General features: G+C 38.0%; 2 protein-coding genes across 4 annotated transcripts; both read right to left on the minus strand.

The window, feature by feature from the left end:
* Positions 1-843: 843 nt before the first annotated feature.
* On the minus strand, positions 844-12,522 carry ap1s1 (adaptor related protein complex 1 subunit sigma 1). Its single transcript, XM_027015627.3, has 5 exons — positions 11,477-12,522; positions 5,565-5,743; positions 3,631-3,739; positions 3,049-3,186; positions 844-2,922 (listed from the first exon to the last, which is right to left on the minus strand). Exons 1-5 carry the CDS (start codon positions 11,477-11,479, stop codon positions 2,875-2,877), a joined length of 477 nt encoding a protein of 158 aa, XP_026871428.1. The 5' UTR covers positions 11,480-12,522; the 3' UTR covers positions 844-2,874.
* A 143-nt stretch (positions 12,523-12,665) lies between these two features.
* serpine1 (serpin peptidase inhibitor, clade E (nexin, plasminogen activator inhibitor type 1), member 1) lies at positions 12,666-16,115 on the minus strand. 3 transcript variants are annotated; one of them, XM_081694882.1, is made up of 10 exons: positions 16,048-16,084; positions 15,622-15,682; positions 15,034-15,280; positions 14,719-14,943; positions 14,316-14,510; positions 13,984-14,182; positions 13,788-13,888; positions 13,590-13,676; positions 13,374-13,457; positions 12,666-13,287 (listed from the first exon to the last, which is right to left on the minus strand). In XM_081694882.1, the coding sequence occupies exons 2-10, from the start codon at positions 15,628-15,630 to the stop codon at positions 13,241-13,243; spliced, it is 1,194 nt and encodes a 397-aa protein (XP_081551008.1). In that variant the 5' UTR covers positions 15,631-15,682; positions 16,048-16,084; the 3' UTR covers positions 12,666-13,240. The 3 variants fall into 3 exon arrangements, with proteins under 3 accessions (XP_081551008.1, XP_026871400.2, XP_026871401.2); XM_027015599.3 differs by lacking the exon at positions 15,622-15,682 and having other exon boundaries at positions 16,048-16,115; XM_027015600.3 differs by lacking the exon at positions 15,622-15,682 and having other exon boundaries at positions 15,034-15,275; positions 16,048-16,096.
* Between the last annotated feature and the right edge of the window lie 3,170 nt (positions 16,116-19,285).

Consider the following 19,285-nt stretch of genomic DNA (forward strand, 5'->3'; position numbering starts at 1 on the left):
TCCCGTTTAAAAGCCACAACTTGGTTACTTAGTTACTTAGAAGGTATGTGGCTATTCTAATTCTAACCATTACAAAGATCAATATGTTAAAGATAGCGACGATAAAAATACTCCTTTTAGCACAGGGTCAACTTGTGGATTGCGTCCCGTGATTTGATGTAGCCCAGCCTGATGCGTGAGCCCGAAGACTGTTCCGAAAGACTAGTTTTTAAAAGCTAAAGTCAAAAAAGATTAACAGAAGCTGACTCTTTATAAGACAAAGTATAAATGAAGCAAGTAAAGACTTAACCAAAATATTAACTCTTAAAAGTATGGAAAAATAAAGAGAAAAACACACAGAGTATGAGAGGGGGAGAGAGGGAGTGCATTAGAGGGAAAAATATCAGGTACACTGACACAATAAGATTATAACACGAACAGACTGCACTTCTTGGACTGACACAAAGCACATCAGTGTATTTTGTGTGTTCATGTTCATCTGAAAGTCTTATCTTTTGCCTACTCTCTTTTTTTGCCTTATTCTTAAGACTTTCGTGTTCTGGTGGTGCAGTCAGTTTCACTGCACCACTGTGACAAAAGACGGGTGACTCATCCACTTACATGCTCCGTCTCTCTCACTCTCGCGTTTTCTCTGTCGCTACCTCTCACTCTGTGTGTGTGCACATCTCTGCTCCACACGTGCAAACCAAAGAAGCATTTTCCCATAATGTAGCTGTCATTATTCTTTCTGAAGATGCAAATGATATGCTAACAGCCCAATTGTTACAAGATGTGTTAGCAATTCAATAACAGTAAGAAAAAAAAAAAACTCCAGGGGGAAGAAATGTTCCATACAAATCCAAATTTACAATGAAATTGGCTTTTTATTTCATTATAAAATTACATTCACACACGCTCTGATTTGATTACCTAACAGCTATTCGACAGGTAGACATGCCCTCATGTTGGGTTACTTAATTGAGTCATTCCATGTCAAATCACCTGAAGAGACCTGGGTTCAGCACCTTCTCACAAATATCTTGAAACCGCTGTGTCAGAATGGAAAACAAATCAAAACTAGCGGTTCAAGAATTGTATTTTATTTTTATTGTACTGGTCAAATGGCACTGGATACAAAGAATATAACACATTTGTAACATCCAATGCCACTATTTTTCCCTGACTTTTCCAGAGACTCAAATATGAAAGGAATTTTAACCTCCATTAACTAAAGGTGACAGAGGAATCAGACAAACAAACAAAAATATTTCAGTACACAGTATGGTTCCAAGTTATATCTTGGGGCAAAGATGTCATTCGTCACAGCAGCAAGCTGTCTTGTAAGACACTAGCTACTGAATTCATAGATGTTTATATTTATGATGACCCCCACCTTTATTCTCAGCAAAGGTTGCCTGAATGATCAAACACGTAAAGGCTAAAAATGAGATTCAGACATTTATCGGTGTTTTAGGTGTTTTGGATTCACTATTTATCCAGATAGAACTATGACATATCTTTCCCCAGTTCTAAAATTATTAGTTATAAAATTATAAGAAATAATGCTCTGAACATCTATGCGTTTATCTTTGCATCTAATTAACATTCTAACAGAGTTCTAATCTCCCCTTTAAAACCATGCTTTCTCTCAATGCAACACATGGAACAGCTGGTACTGAACTTCTGTGATTTGACACATATTGATTCAATTGTTTTGTATAAAAAACCCTTCTCAAAACATTCCTTTATTTTACACACTTGAAAAAGCTTTTCTTTTTTTAAAAAACCCCCAACTTTTTATCCAAACTAGGTCACACGATGTCAAAGCACTTTTTCTTTGTTTTACAACGAGTTATTCAAATATTATTCCCTTTTTATTCCTTGACTACACATTTACAGTCAGAAACATCTCTTTGGAAAGAAGGAAGTAGACAGAAACAAAACAGGAATGGGATTCAGTGACATTTTGTGTGTGGGATTTATTTTTTTGCCTTGTTTTATATTAAGATACGCACGCATTCAGACTTTCTGAGACTTTCGCAGAAGTGGTTCATAGAACTAGAACAGATTGAATAGACCATATGCAACAGTCTATTCAATATTCTATTGATATTTAATAGCCTATTCGATATTCCTCTTCTATTTCCTAGGTGTGGAACACACATCAAACTTTATTTTTAAATCTGGCTCATGTGGAAAACTGCTTTTGTGCAACTGTGCAAGCACAAATCTATGAGCACAGGAACTCCTCCCACTCACTATAAACACACACACACACACATATATACACACACATACACAGATTCACTGTGTGGTCCCTACACTAAAATAGTAAGCATTTCAAACCTGAAAGGTTATCCACTTAAACTTTGCATCACATTTAAAAATAGACATGCATGAATGGTCACTGTAAATCTTTCCTGAGCAGCAAAAATGGTCAAAAGTATTTATGAATATATAAAATTGGGGGTTGCACGAATAATAACCTCACAGACAAAAAGCTGAGATTGTACAACCATCTCACTCTGTTAGCGCAATAAGCCTTGATGATCTTTTAACATATTACAAATAAATGCCTGTGAGTCAGTTTTAAGAGAGTAAATGTAATATTCTTTGTATAGTGTGTCATAAGATTGGATGGATTCTGGCTAGACACAGCTGTCCTGAAGACAAAGAAAACAAAAATAGGGGCTGAAGAAACATAATTACAATCGCACGCTGAACTCAGTAGTATCAGAGTTGTATATATGCTCTTGATCCATCCCTGTTGTCCTGTTGTGTCTTTCCTCCTCCCATTCATAACCTTCTCTCCCCAAACTCCCCCCTCAAAAGCTCTTCTCATAACCACATGGAACAGTAGTACCTAAAGCTGTCCCTCCTAAGGCTGAGGGGACTCTAAGCCAGGCCCATCTCCTCCAGTACACTCCTAGGAGACTCGTCCTCCTGAGAAAGGCAAGCAGAAGAAAGGCAAACACAGATTACAGATGAGACACGCTCACATTTATTAGTTGTGGGCATAGAAAAATGTACTGCGCAAGGACACCAATTTAAACTGTCGCAAACACGCACCTCTTGCAGCAGATCAGCCTGTTCAATAGCCTTGAGTACACTCTTTTTGGAAGTGTCCTGTATTTCTCCTCCCATCAGAAATTCATCCAAGATAAAGTAAGCTTTCTCAAAATTAAAAATGATGTCGAGCTCACACACCTAGAGGAGTCAAACACAAATGGGGTAGCAGACAAAGGAATCATTAGTGACATTAGCCATGTCAAGAGTCCAAAACACTGTTAGCAGAATATTACTATTGGGCTTGAGGGCAACCAGGCAATATATGTTTAAAAAAAATCAGTACATTACACAGGATAGAATAGATGGGAAAAAGTACAACAAATAATTATTAGTATTTGAGACATTTGCTCATGGTTTAGGGGAAAACGCTTCAGAGAAACATGAACAACAGAAACAATTCTGGGAAGAGGCTGGAGATAAGAAAGTCCTCAAACATGAATATGAGAGCCTCAGAGAGTTATGTGGAGGTTAGGAAGACAAATATGGGGGAGGGGGGAAACCAGCAAAAATAGAAAGGATAGGAGAGAGTAAGAAGCCAAGAGAGCAAGAGAAAGCCCAGATGAAAGTCAAGGAGTTGCTCACACTGCCAAAGTACTTATCCAGCAGCTCCACAAAGCGATGGATGACCTCCAGGGTAATCAGCTCATTGTCCTGCTCTTCAACTGCACAGCAGAAATACAGACTGGCATACCTACGCATGAGCATACGCACACACACGAACAAATTTGGCAGTGGCTAACTAATCCAATGTTACTCATATGTTATTAGCTTTACTGCACAGGCACACACTCACACAAGCACCCTCACAAGCATCAACAGACATGCATACACAAATATAGAATACATGAATGTCAGTATGCAGAGGTGTTATATAACTGGACAGCAAACATGGAGAATGCTGATAACAGTAGGATGAAGAGGCAGAAACAATGGGTCCAACCCATCCAAACAATGATGCTGCACCATCTCTGTGTGCATCGAACATTTTTCTGCAATGTACAATTAATATTATATGTACCTTCTGACTGCTTCATTAAGTACACCTACTTTATAGTTTTACTGTTAGTCTATAGTCTTTCTGTGTCCATGTATGTCATCTAGAGTTTCATCGGTGGTGAATTTCCACAGTGTTGCTATTGGCTGGATATTTTTGGTTAGCAGATCACTCTCAACTCAACAATGGCATGGATGTGTGCAAGAACTTTAGCAACACTGCTGTGTCAGATACACGTCTATGAGTGCAACATCGACTACTATGTCAGTGTCACTGCTGTGTTGATAATGGTCTACTAGTCAAATAATATCTGGTCTACAGTGGTCAGGTGGTCAGAAACTGAAAAATGCAGACAAAATATGTGTGGCAGATGGGCAGTGTGGAAATATAACCCATTACCTATAAAATGCTGCTATATAGGTGTAACTAATACAGAGGCCAGTGTGTGTAGCTTTAAGGTAGATGTTTCTAATTCAGTGGGTGTCTGTTACATGTGATGTGCAACGTGCTTCAGTATAGCACATCTGAAGCACAAATCACATTAATGCATGGGTTTGTAATGTACGCTGAGATGCCTTTTCTGTAAGAGCCACCTTGTGGTCAAACACACACACACACATTTGAACACACCCCCACACTATTCCTATCAAGCGGAACATCATGTATCCTGTCACAGCGCAAGAGACTAGAGCTATTGGGGGGGGGTGTTCATGGGGATTGTCTATGTGCTTGCCTCAGTTACACACGATAAACAAACTATGAGATTGACTTACTGCAGCAAGGTCAGCGAAACAGAGCAGAAGCTGCAGAATCGAGGGGTCAGGATAGCTATGAGCTACTTCACATGATTGTACTGACGTACAGAGGGAGTCATCACTTGCAACAACCTGATATGTCGATATCTGACATGTAAGGTCAGCTCCTGTCATGGAGCTTAGCAGCAGTATACACAGTGCAAACAGTTATGTGCTGAAAGATTACTGTTTGCAAAAAGCTTCAGAATATGTGTGTAATACACAATATGGTAGGACACACATCTGCCTGCTCTACATTTACCAGTTATCACAACCAGCGTTTAGTCAACCTTTATGGCAAGATCTGAAACTAGCACGGGTATGTGTGTGTACAGGATGCACATATGAGCATATGCATCTGGTGACTTTCCTCACAAACACCTTGACTGTTGTGTGTGCAACAGTCTTTTTAGCTAACTTTTATTAGAATCTTGGTATGACTGCCAATAACATGTTTGTAAATAAATATTTTGTGCATCTTCTGTGACTTATAAAATGTGACAAAACTATATACCCTACTACACATTTTTTTTCCCCTTGATAAATTCAGTAGTTAGTATATAGATACACCCAGTAATTTATTTTGTGCAATTTAACTATGCAAATGATCCATTCAAATCCACTTTAAACAGTGCTACAATAAGGAATATGGGAATAAGAATGAATGAATGGGCTTCTTTGCTTCATCGACTATCCAGGTCAACAATACACTTTTGATGTCAACTCACCTTTTGTAGACTATCTTTAGGTCTCGCCACTCCAGGAAGCTGCACATTTTGGGTTTTCTGGCCAGTACCACCTGCATGAGCTCCCGCACCATTTTCTTCTTATCACGCTCAGCTGTGGCCGTGTACCATTTCTGCAACCGCAGCTTCCCCTGCCGGCTAAACAGCAGCATAAAACGCATCTACACACACCCCCACACACACACACACACAAAGTGGGTCTGATCATTAACACCATTTTAGGAGCTGTGCATAACTGCAAACTCTCTGTGGAGCCGGGCAGACAAAGCATAAACTATAGCCCGTGCTAACAGGCTATTCTTCCATAAGCATAGTTAAGTTGACTTATGTAAGATCGTTCCAATGACAAACCATGTCAAGAATGACAATGACGGAGGTTTTAAAATCACTTAGCACATTTCACTTTTTTTAGATGTATATATGATAACTAAAATCAGCCATTTAAATTCTATTTTAATCATTTATAACTTTGTGGCACATACTTAAACATTTTCTGCAGTGTAAACTTGAATTCAAAACATCAAATAAATTTACTTTGACTATGCTTTTAAAGAAATCCTGCTCAGTTTAAAAAGAGTCAGCTTTGACTGTTACAAACAGAAGTCTGCTTTCTACATCATTCAACATTTTCTTATTTTAAAGTTAGCGTATTAGCTGGGCATATAGATTTCATATCTATTAAATATTTAAGGAGAAAGTGGCAGACCACTGCCTTGTTCCCCATAGCCCTGGCCTACATACCCCATTCTTCACTGCACCCACCCCATCTCACAGCTTGTCTTAACTAGTAGGCAAGGCTGTAGAGGTTTGCCTGCTGTACAAATAAAAGGGGCACTAGAAAGTGACTACAAATGGAAACACATACACACAACACATTTCAGGTCAGAGCCCTGACCGTGGCAGTAACATTTTTTTTTGTCAAAGTATGTTTCTCACTAAGGGTGTTTGGCAAGGAGATGGCAAGAAGCACAGTCCAGTACTAAGCATGTACAGTAAAACAAAAAATAGTGACATTTTACTCAATAAGTACTATTACAGGGCATCAATATGAATAATTTGGCTAATGAAAACAATCGCCATTTTAACGTGTCTACCGATGCATGTCAGCAAAAAAAAAAAAGCATCTAAAAAAAAATATATATATATATATATATATGTATGTGTGTGTGTATATATATATATATATATATATATATATATATATATATATATATATATATATATATATATATATATATATGTATGTGTGTGTATATATATATATATATATATATATATATATAAAAATGTGGCAACAAGTATGTACCTCCCCGGGGTTTTGCACCTAGGTTTTTTATGCCATGGCATCATAACGCACACCCAAGGCTTGATTCACTAATCATTTGTCTCCCAGAATAATTCACAGTACATATTCTGTTGCACTGTATACAGCTGTCTACAAACATTAATATCAGAACACTCAGAACAACTTAAGGTTGTGCAAGACTCTTTGAGAGCTTGGAAACCCTTTCAAGGCACAATAGTTAGTGACTTCAAGGTTATTGCCTTCAAGACGCGTCTTTGTCACTGGGCTTCACCAATACTGACCTGTTTTCACTTAGACTGATAGTACTTCAATACATTGTCCAAAATACACACAACCATGTCCACTCCTCAGTGCTAATTCATGCATTTTTAGATCTGCACTGAATATCAATGATACCAATATATTGATCTGAATCAATTATCTTGTACTGGCATTACCTTGATTTCCTAGGTTGGCATGATGAGGCATGGGAGATTAATTGAGGCCATGGAAAGATTAATTGAGGCCATGGACAAAAATAGCACTCTCATAAGAGGGAAGAGCTACCTTCTGTTCATCTGTGCCAGATCAGACAGGAAAAGTGTGCTTGTGCTTATTTCATATTTATATGTCCAAGTCATTATTAAGTTGCTATCATTTTAGCTCAAAAAAGACACACATAAACATGGACAAATCACAAGTAGGAATCCATGCAGATCAGGAAAGATGATATACAGTGCACAATAGGGTTGAGAACTGACTGCGATCAATAATCACTCCTTCCTAGCAGTGGTTAATATTTGAGATCACATGCAAAGGCAAAACATCAGCAGAGCACCAGCTGGACAGATACTGTTAATACAACAAACACAAAATCTATAGTGAAAACACAGCCAGACCACACTTTACAGCTAATCTAGTCATTTTACTTACAGAGATGAATGTTCCCTGCTGTTTTTGTATGTCTAGTTTCACAAAAAGAGGGAGAGAGATCTTATGTTGTTGCAAAAGGAGCAGTCTACAACATACAACGCTGTCTGAACAGAGGGCCACATAGTACCTCTATTATTTCTCATCCATGGTGCAATCATCTGGCTCAAAATAACATACTTAAAAAAACATAATTTGTAATATTAACATAAGTGCTCATAGAACTTCATGACACGAAGAAAATGCTTTCCAACTTCTTGTGGTAGAAATTTAGTTCTAAAGGGTACACAAACCACTAACACATGTAAAAAAGCTTATCTACTTGAGCAATACTTCCTTGCTGGTGGAATTTATGAAATACAGGAAGTCTACACATAACTGGCACTGTACTGTGAAACACTCTTAAATAAGTGATCCTAAATTGTCATATCACAGTCTGCATGCACACCACGACCAATATCTTTATCTTTCCTCACCCATTTTCTCTATTTTGCATAATTTCTTATGAGAGAATCCTCAAAAGTTGTATTTTCATCTTGTTGTGCACCTATATTCCAATTAATATCTCCCAGCACATCTGAGATGCATTCCAGAACATCTACCATGCCACATCCTTGCAAGTCCCTATCAATGATCACAAAACTGCAAATGTATAGGTTATAAAACTAACTTTTATAGCTCATAAAACTTATAAAACATACATTATCATCATGCTGGAACCACTTGTTATAGCTAAACAATGGAAGAATGAGTCTAGCTGAGAATAATTACTGAGTCCTTTTGTCATGTCTGCCACAAGGACACAGACTTCCAAAGACTACGTTACCCACAAACCCCATTTGTTCCCAGTCATCAGATTATTAGTCTCACCTGTATCTCATTATCCTATTGTGTCTCTGTATATAAACCTTCTATGTTCATTCAGTTTGTCTGTCTAATGTTTCTGAGTGTATTGGATTATTATATCATGGTTTCTGTGGTTGACCAATTTATAAACAGTTTTAGATCTTAATTTATAGAGAAAGTACTGGGATGCTTCTGATAGGTCAGTCTCCAACAAATGGCCATTTGTGAAAAGGAATATGCAACCAAATAATGGCTCCTACAACTAATCACAATGTATGGTAAGTACACCCTTTAAGCCCATGTAAACTGCCTTTTAAAAATATGATTAGTAATATTTATTTATTTGTTTGTGTGTGTGTGTGTGTGTGTGTGTGTGTGTGTGTGTGTGTGTGTGTGTGTGTGTGTGATGCATGTGGCCAGACTTAGACACTCGTGTGAAGGACAAAGTTTTCTGCTTCTGAATCTGAATATATACTGTAGTCAACAGAGCACATATTATTCCAGATTTAATTTCTAAAGGGCATAGAAGCCCCCTTTTTAAGATTTAGAATGTATAACTGTTGTAACTTTTTTTTTTCTTTTTTTTTGGGGCACTAAATCATGTAATGTATCCAATCTGTGGTCCTGTGACCCAATTAAGAACCGTCAGATCTGAATTCAGTGCCACCACTGTTGAATCCTCTTCCTCACTCACATCTCTGTGTATAATTGTGAGCAATAGCTACTAATTTTGTGCATTCTTGTCCTAATGCTCTACAACTGGGCTTCTGTTAGCCCACCTCTACAGCAAATAATCTTTGCAATAAACCTATATTTCTATTATTAATCTATAATAAACCTATTCAGTGAATTTGATGTGGGATTTGTAATTCAACTTCTCTAAGGAATATTTTTGTGCAGTGGTAAAAAGAGAAACAAATGCAACATAAAATGGATGCATCAATAAACACACAATACCACTGAGTAAATAAATCACTGAGAAAATGCTGTGCACAACTGGCTGCCACTTCACTGGTGTGTAACTGGATGTAAAAGTGTGTTAATAGTAAAGTGACTTTTGGTTCCATGTAAGGTGCTATATAAATAGAACTTCATTAATTCATTCATAAAATACACCAAATTCTATTTAAGTAAATGTGTCTTCTGTTTTCACTGTTGGGAGACCACTCTGAATGTGAAAAGCCATGGGAAAATGATCAAACCTGAGCAAGAGCTGTAATGAAGCAGGGAGGACTGTACTTCTCAGCTCACACATTGTTCATTAAAGAGAAATGTTTACAGATGTCTTCAGGTAGGATGTGAAGCCAATACAGCAACAGACCTAACCAACTATAGGTTACTAGCTTGCACTGCTCTGAGCTCAATTAATTACAAGTGCTTAAAAGACTTTACCTACACATCTTTTAGATCTGTGAAGCAGAAATTAAAGGACCTGCCTAAAATTCTTTGAGTAATTTGAGGGTCTACACTGAACTTGATGATAAATTTCATCAGTTTCTAGAAGCAAAACTTAAGGCAACTTCAAATACATAACTTTTCAAACAAACCTTTTCTGATTAAAAATGGCACAGGAATGTCATACAAATACATTGTCATACTGTTTGTACATTTTAATGGTTCATTTTTAAGAAGTGTCACAGCATATGAATTTTCCAACGAGCAATTAGTCTAATGTTTTACTTTAAACATGTCTTACACCCATTAATCAGGTATATAAAATGTCTGGAAAAACAATGGGCTGAAAGGGCACATTTACCCTAACGAGTGACAGAAGTTACTGTATAAAATGCTACAAATTTGCAACAGATACCCTAACTTCTAGTAAATCTATAATCAAAATCAAGCGAGTCTAATGGTATGCTTCGCATACTCTGCTTATGCGTGCAATTAATTCCATCGTTTGCCGCGAGTGGACTGGCCAGCTGACATATTAATCGTTTGTGAAGGTCCTGAGAAATTACAGGAACTCACAGGTAACCAGAGCTAGATGGAGTGTTATAACGGCAATGTACTCACGTCTTATGTACCAATGTATTATCATTAGTATTAGCTAATAACATTATCTCGAATAAGCGGCCATCATTTTGTCAACTGTGCAATCGTGCTCTTATATTTCTATACACATTATTGCTATTCACGGCTCACTTGGAAGAAACACTAACCTAGAGATACTGTGGCCACAATCAACCATGCGGTATTAAGTTACTACTACTGTTTTAACAAACATTTTACCAAAATGTCATTTAAAAAGGAACTGCTGCCTTGAAAGTGAATGCAAATTCTCCGAACCACGTATCTAGGTTAGCTAACCTAGCTAGCATAAGAGACACCTTTTTATCACAGGTTGAACAGGAAACTCATTTCCGGTCTCTCGATCCTAAATACCCAAGACCACATATAAAGTACCTAGAAGACGCAAATAAAATGATTACAAGTTAATTACGACTTGTTGATACCAAAAGGCTGCAATTGAAATGGGCTAAAACTAGTTGGCTATCTAACTCGTTTCAACGAGTTAACTAGTTAGCTAGCTATCTTATGCTATCTGAGTCAAGGGCTTTAGCAAGCTAGCTAGCTACAGGTTTTCTGATATAGACACACAGGAGGGTATCAAGCAACTGACTTCTTGCATATTTATAAGACCAAATACTTAGCTAGCAAAATCAACTTAGACCGGCAACCATAGGTTAACAGTAACTAAAATGTAATGTTATGTTTTTGTTTTGTATAAGTAACGCTGAAGGTTCTCTTGGACTAGCTAGGCTAGTTATTTGGACTGATTTAGCTTCACTGACAGTCTTGCTTGGTGGTAAGCACGCGGAGTGTAACTTACCATTTTATCAGCTTCTCGAGAATGTCCTCAGAATATATTTATATATGTATGTTACAGAAACCTTTTTAATCAGAAACAAAATACTAATTACTTATTTCTGTCTCAGCCATCGGTGATCGGTGGGTTTGAAAGACCCACTGAGGCAGCCTGGAGTCAGGTAGCTAGCGTCATCGCCTACAGCGTACATGCGCATTGCGCATTGACCGGCTTATGTGTAAGCCATGAAGCCTTTTTTGGATGAATAAAATGTCATGGCTCTGTAATTTAGAGACGAGTGTTACCGTTTACGTGTGTGCTTACTATTGCTTTAAATGCTCGTCAGCGCTTATATACATTTTACTGGTACTGTTCTTTGTATAAAAATTGTACTTGTGATATACGGTGGTGAGAGTACGAGATGTTCGAGAGTGGTTGCCATGACACAGACGAGGGGTGATTCTGGTTTCCATGGTAACGGAGGTGGAAGATTTTACAACTGTTAGACAGGTCTGCAGTTTTAAAAGATGTCGATGATAATATTCATAGCAGAGTAGACTGTTTACAAACTGTCTTTGTAGATTGTATCGCTGAAACTGTACTGAATAAGTATTTAACAAGACTGTTCTGACCTATGTAAGAAGCTCTCAGTGACAGACATGCATACATTTAAGACCTCGATGAAACCTTTTGGAAAAGGGATTTAAATTCGTTAATCTGACCTACGTCTTTTGCGGTATTTGTCTCAGAACGTTGTGAACAACAGTGGGACTTAATATCCCATATTTTTGAATTCCACCCATTTGTAAACTCAGAAATGAATATCACGACAGAAATTTGCGATCCTAAGACATGCAAGACCACACAGTTTTCGTTTTCAAATAGGAGACTTTTTATAGTTTTTCTTATTTTATCTTATCTTGGTTTACGATGCAGAGAAGCGTTTTCATTACTTATGCTAATGGAGCGAGGTTGTGCTGTATGCGATGGGGGGGGGGGGGAGGAAAAAGCAATAGACCTCATTCTCCGTTCTACATTGATATGAATCTCTGGATCTGTGGACACCAGGTGTCGCTAGTTGCAAATGAACCTCCAACTACAGCACATGAGGTTTCTTGGTCATGAAAGTTTTACATGTACATATCATGTGTAAACACGTCATCTTCATCATATACGTCATCATGTAAAGAAAGCATTCAGAAAGAAATAAATATACATATTAAAACATCTTTAACACAATATGAATATCAGCCTATGCATAAACAGCAAAATAAAAAAATATCAAAAATATTCTCTATGAAAATTAATACACCTTGTCATTACATAGGCAAAATGATTACTATAGATCATTTCAAAAGGCAAAAATTACTCATCCATGCTTTGTGAATTTCAGGTATTACTCCGTTTTAAAACCATTCCAAATCTGCTTGTAATAAAAGGTGATCTCTAATCCCACATTTTCAAGACATTTGTTGCTTTTTAATCTATAGTGGCGTTTTCCTTCATTTGCCTTAACTCTTTAGAAAATTAGATAAGCTCCAGCACAACATTGCTTGAACATTCCTAATTGAGAAGGCCAGCTTCTGCAAACATACTGACTTGTTTGCTTTGATGTTAAGATCCAAATTATACTTTCTAGCAGGGTCTTAGGTTGCATTCCAGGCTGTTGTTGCCTAATTCTTTTGCCAACACCTGCATGGATTCAGTAGTATGCTGTTTGACAGTAGACACTGCCAATGTTCTTGTTCTTTGAGCTTCTTATCTAAATTCAGATATGGCAGTGGAATGCTAGTGACTCTGAGGTTGGTTGACTTGACCCATGAAAAGCACAGTGCCTGTGGAATCAAACACGGAGGTTAATACAGCTGTGAATGCACTCCCAACAAAGAGTCTGTCTACAATACCCATCTGACAAACACACCTGTTGGCTTATGCTGGATAAGGAAGAGGAATGGACGGTCCAGAGTGTGGTCCTCTACAGCCATGCGAGAGTAGATGATGGCAGCTACAGACACATGATGCAGACAAGCATAAGTGCCATTTCATTTTTGATGCAATGGTGTGGTGTTTGTTTGTTTGTTTGTTTGTTTGTTTGTTTTCTCCTTAAAGTATCATTTTAGAAGGGTCTTGTTTGTACCTGTAGCTGAGGAGCCTTCGGTTCCCTCTTCATTTACCTTGATCTTTACTCTCTGAAGGACGTTAGATATGCACAATGGTTCTTCAGCTACAAAAGGAGACTGCACATTAGATACATAATAATAGCTTTTTCTTTGTGTTTACACTCCAACTCCTTAACCAGTCGGGTCTTTTGTCTTTTTCATTTTACTATACTTACTAGTAATGCGGGAGAAATCGGCCTTGGTGGGGTTGAATATGTTGCCGAGACCCACTTTGTTCAGCGTGGACTTAAGATCAATATCTGTGTCAATGGAAAACCTGGATATAACATTAACACAAATGCTTACATTAGACACACTAACTCCCTGACTATGAAAGAATCCATAGCTGTGTCAAGGAGTCCTTTTTTTTACCTGGGTAGCACCAGTTGTCGGTTAACGTTCCTAAGCTGCTCTCTCCATTCTTGAAGTTTGCTGCTACTCAACTCTTTGGTCAGGGCAGACAGTGGCATGTCCCTCTCAAATGATGACACCAGGAGCATGCTCAGCGAGTCCCCCTCATAGGGTACCTCAATGACATCATAATCAACACCGTCTTCTGTAATAAACTCGCCTGGATGAAGAGAAATGTAAAACAGTATTCAACAAAATGCTGTATACTACATAATTCAAAAACAGCTAGGTCATTCACTTATTTGCCATTTTTCAATGAGGCATTCATCTGTCCTTGTGTTGGTCATATTTACCATAGTTGAATTTCTGTGTTGTTCTCATCATTGGCACTGATATAGCACTACCATTAGCTTGGTAGAAAAGCATCTCTTCTGTTAGCTTGGGGTCAAAGGGCATTTTCCAGAGCCCGTGGAAGTGGAGGCCATTCAGTAACACCAAACGTGTTTGCTCACTCAGCACTCCAGATGGCAGAAAGTTTGGGATCATGCCTGAGCAGAGAGGGAGGAGGCCGAACAGAGTTCAGGACAAGTGTAGAAATGGTTACCAAAAACTACATGCATGTAGTTTACTCCTGCACTAAGTCACTAACCATAATTGCTTGAGAATCCTGGGAATTATTCAAAGGTAGTTTGTCACTCAATGGCAACTTTCTAACCTTTCTTTCACTTACAAATAAATGCACGCACTCAAACACACCTCCAGTTCTGTCAGACATCCAGGAGTTGATGACCTGTGTGGCAGTCTCTGGCTGGCCAAAGTCTACCTGGTGAGGCATGCTCTGAAATGCTTTTGTGAGGCTGCGCCGGAAGGGCTTCTCCAGGATCACCTTTCTGTCCACCATCACGCCACTGGCGACCTCTACACCCCTTTCACTGTGCAGTTCTCTCTGGAGAAGCCTCTGTTTTCGTGGCATTCCACGATCTGTGTGGAGGCAAGGCATTATTGGAGAAAACCCATCCAATGGTCAACTTTCACAAATGTGATATGTATGTACCGTTAATCTGTTGTTACCTTGCAGAGAGTAGCCCATATGGTCTTTCAGGGTCTGCAGTGTGCTACCATAGGCCCCCAGCTGAGCCATCCCCAGCACGGAGGAGATGCCATAGGGAGACAAGGCCAGGTTCTGGTCTGGATGGGAGTGGGCAGCTTCCAAGAACACTTGTAGTCCAAAATCTGTCTGATGTTCTTGCAGGGAGTGACCCAGAGCTGACCCGTAAAAGGTGAGAATCAGCAATACGCATAGGCTCTGCATTCTGCACTGGGAGCGGAAGAATAAGAAATGTCAGTGTATTTTCATTGTCCATGTAAATTAAATAAATGATTAAACAAATATTATTTAAAATCTGCCTCCAAGATATATTTAAGACACCGATACAACCAGCATATTAATCTTTATCTTGCCTTTTAGAAACCCTTAATGGAATTATCTATTCTATCAGTTTAAGTTCTATGGCAAAATGAAAACAATTAAAACCAGCGCTTCTTGGCCAAACCTCAAGTCAAGTGTATGTGTTCAGGAGGTGTGTTCTCCTGTGCGAGTTACAACACCCTAAAGTTTAAATTGCGTGCCAAACTGTTTGTTTGCTTACTCTGACTCACCTTTTTCATGTGTTGTGTTTATTCACGATTGTTCTTAGACTGGCCCAATTATATGCACTTTCTTTACAAATAAGAAAATAGTGTGTGAAATCAGTTATCTTCTATAGCCTTACTTTAACATTTTTTTTAAATAAAAAAAAAAAACACATTTTTTTTATGAACCTCCGTGCCAATGCTATACACAAAGTTTGTGGTTCATTTAGTTGGCTGATTACTTCCACCTAGCCCTTAGAACACAGTGGTCTGGACTATCAACCTAAGTTCTATTATATTATAGAATCAAATGGTAGTAATACACACTAATGCTTTAAACGCGACATATTACACCAGCAATAGAAGCTGTATGAAGTGCTTTCCAAAAAAGCACAAGTATGTCAAAAACAAGTATAACCAATGTCTACAAATTAAGCAAAAACCAATCCCTACCTGATTGCTCTTTCAGTGATTGAGGCTTGTAGATGTGTTCCCTCGTACTGTCTGAGAGTCTCCCTGCGTTTCGCTGCTATTTAAAGGTCCCACAGCCCCTCCTCTCAAGCCACTGGAAGTTATGATGTCACTGCTGTCTGCTGTTCCAGCCACCCCTCCCCTCCCCCTAACCTTTGTAGACAGTACAGACACAACTGAGTCATGTTTACACAAGTGAACTGCAGATTCTGACATGATCTGGCAGCAAGTAGAAGCTTCTGAGAATGTTTCTTAATTTAATTACAAACCCATTCACTCTTTCCCTCTCACTATATTACACATAGCTCATTCATAGTTCTTACATCTTTGAGCCAGACTAGTGAAAGCTGGCAATTCCAATAATACATGTGAATATAAAGGATACACATTACAGTAATAGTAGCAATTAAATTATTTCTTTAAATAAAATTGAGGAGTTCTATGATCTACTTCGCATCTGGAGTGCTGCTGACTTGATAATTAATTCACTTCCATAATTACATACAGCTGTTAGAGCACATATGCTACATATACTTAAGATGAGATGTAAACTTATGTGCATTTTAATACATCTTTATAACTGTGACTAAGCCAGCTGTTGGCATGATTCCATTCCTTTGTGTCTCCTCATGGTCTAAGATCATATTCAGAGCAACTGCAACTAATCCTTAACATAAGAACATCAGCTATGCTGACTGGTAAGCTCTTTGGTGACACATCCCACCACCATATTTGGTGCTGAAGGGGTAGCAATCCACAACACATGCTCATGTAGGGGCCTCCACTCCCTGGGTTTCACAGATGACTGAGAATGTTCTCATGACAGACTGATGAGAAAAACATGGGGGAATAATATAAAATGCAAAAACGCTTGTGTGGTATAATGATATGGCAGTGACATATGCACACCTGTACCCTGAGATGTGGAGAGGAGAGGAAAACAGAACTTTTTCTCCTGATTGGACGAAAGTTCAGATGTTCGGGACAATTTTAATACTTTCATTGAAGTCACTTGTTTCAAAATCTTGACAGGTGTGTCAAGTATGTAGATTTTTAGGGACCAGACAAACCCTGCAAGACGAGCTAGACAGGCAATAAAATTCGGTACATTATAGAAGTATGATGTCATGGTCTATTACATTTTGGCCATATTTGTAATTTCTGATTGTTTGCTTCTGTTTTCTGTTGTGGGTTTTTTTTTTTCCCATTTTGCTGGCTCTTTTTTAAATTTATAGGCATGTACCACAAATTTTGCCACCTGATTTATCTTAGAGCTAAGCTTTTTATACAAGCTAAATTTTAAAAATGCCTACATGGGTTGTGTCAATTAATAATTCATTTCCCATTCCTGATATTTAGCTAATTTTAGCTTTTTATCATTACTCCACACATATTCCCACTAAAACTTTTGCATTACACATGAGAGAATGAAGGAATGGAAATTTGGAACCAATATCTAAAACCCAGTGGGAACACCCACCTAATTCACATGAATATGTGAATTCTCTTTGGGTGGAAGGGTACTCATTGTAACCACGGGCAACTATCCAAAGGCAGTTTGGAAACCCCATTAACATAAACCACATTTTGGATGAAAAACAAAGCAACATTCAAACAATGTGTCACAGCATGGCACCTCCTTCTAGACTCCTCCTCGTGTTTGAGTGTGTGTGTGTGTGTGTGTGTGTGTGTGTGTGTGTGTGTGTCTGTGTCTCTATCACCACGCTCCTACATCAATAATTGGTCATGTCACAACTGTCCCTAGTTATCATCCTTGTTAGTATGTGTATTTAAAGACCTGTTTGACTGTTGTGCTTGGTCAGTGTTTGACCCAGTGATGTGTATGCTCCTTTTGTGTTAACTGTGCTGTATTATGTGAAACCATCTATTGTGTTTGTAAGCTAATGGTGTTCTTTGTGTTTTGGTTTCATTCTTTGTCATTAAAAAACATTTGGGATTGTTTTGTTTTAAATACGCTTCGCCTTCGCAACCTGCCTCATCTCCCCTGGTTAGCCAATGTAGAACTTTCACAATGCCTCTACTTTCATCATGCTGACACATATCTGAGGCAGGCAAGGGGCTTCAACTGTTTTACAGTGTTTAATGCCAACACACAGTCTGTTCAACATCACTGTGCATAAAACTAATTCCAAATATATTATTAATATCCCTATATAGTGTATATATTAAATATATACATATATACACACACTGATATGTTTCCTCCCTACACGTACTTGAAGACTGTATTCAATCAGTTGCTGGAAACTAAGGCCTGATTTCTACCCAAAGAGCTGAGCCACAACTCCAGGCTATAGATGGAAGGAACGGTGACACGTTATATGAAAAGTGTCTATATAACACATTCTCATCTTATATAAACGCTGCACAATGAATGTTCATACAACACAGAGCCTTTTATATTACTGTAATATGTTGTTTTATCTTGAGTCCTAGTCATGTAGTATTTCAATATCTAAGACTGAATGGGAGCAGACTTCTGAATTTCATTTAAGACATCCAAATACTATTTTCAGTCAAAATGAATTTTATGTTAATATTAATTAAAAAAAAATACTTATTACTTTGTTCCATATTACTATCATGTAAAGCAAAAACAGTTAATGAATTCTTAATGAATACTAGATGAAGTATTTTTTTTAAGTCACTAGGAATGAGTTATGTAAGTAAAGTGTTACTGAAGAAACCCTATATGACAAGCTACATCAACCATAACATGGGTTCCTATCCAGTCAAGAATGAAATCATAGCCTATGGTATCATAAGCAAATAATCTTTGTGTCCCAAAAGACATCCATGAGCTGAGAGGTTTTGTCTATCAAAGAATGTACTGCAACAGTCCTCTCTTAGCCAAATAAAAAAAAAACGTCTGGAAATAATAAGACCTGATTGCTTTTAGAGAAGGAAGGAGATTTCTCTGCATTCGATTATGCGTTAATTTCCAAATGAGCATTTTAACATTTAGATAGGAAGTCACCAGAATGTCATCTGACAATACTATTTATGCTTTCTTTTGTTGCCATGGAAGACATACCATCCATTTTAACATTTATTGTTTATGGTCCCAATGAGTAATGAATGATAAGATGCAAGAACAGTGAGTAGAAGACACCAGATGTTGGAGAAAGTTGAGTGGGGGTGAAAGAGCAAAGACCCTGGGGAAAAATGAGAGAGGAGAAGAATGCAAATCATACAAGAG

This window comes from Electrophorus electricus, chromosome 13, assembly GCF_041902795.1.
Source record: "Electrophorus electricus isolate QZ-2024a chromosome 13, ASM4190279v1, whole genome shotgun sequence".
NCBI lineage: Eukaryota > Metazoa > Chordata > Actinopteri > Gymnotiformes > Gymnotidae > Electrophorus > Electrophorus electricus.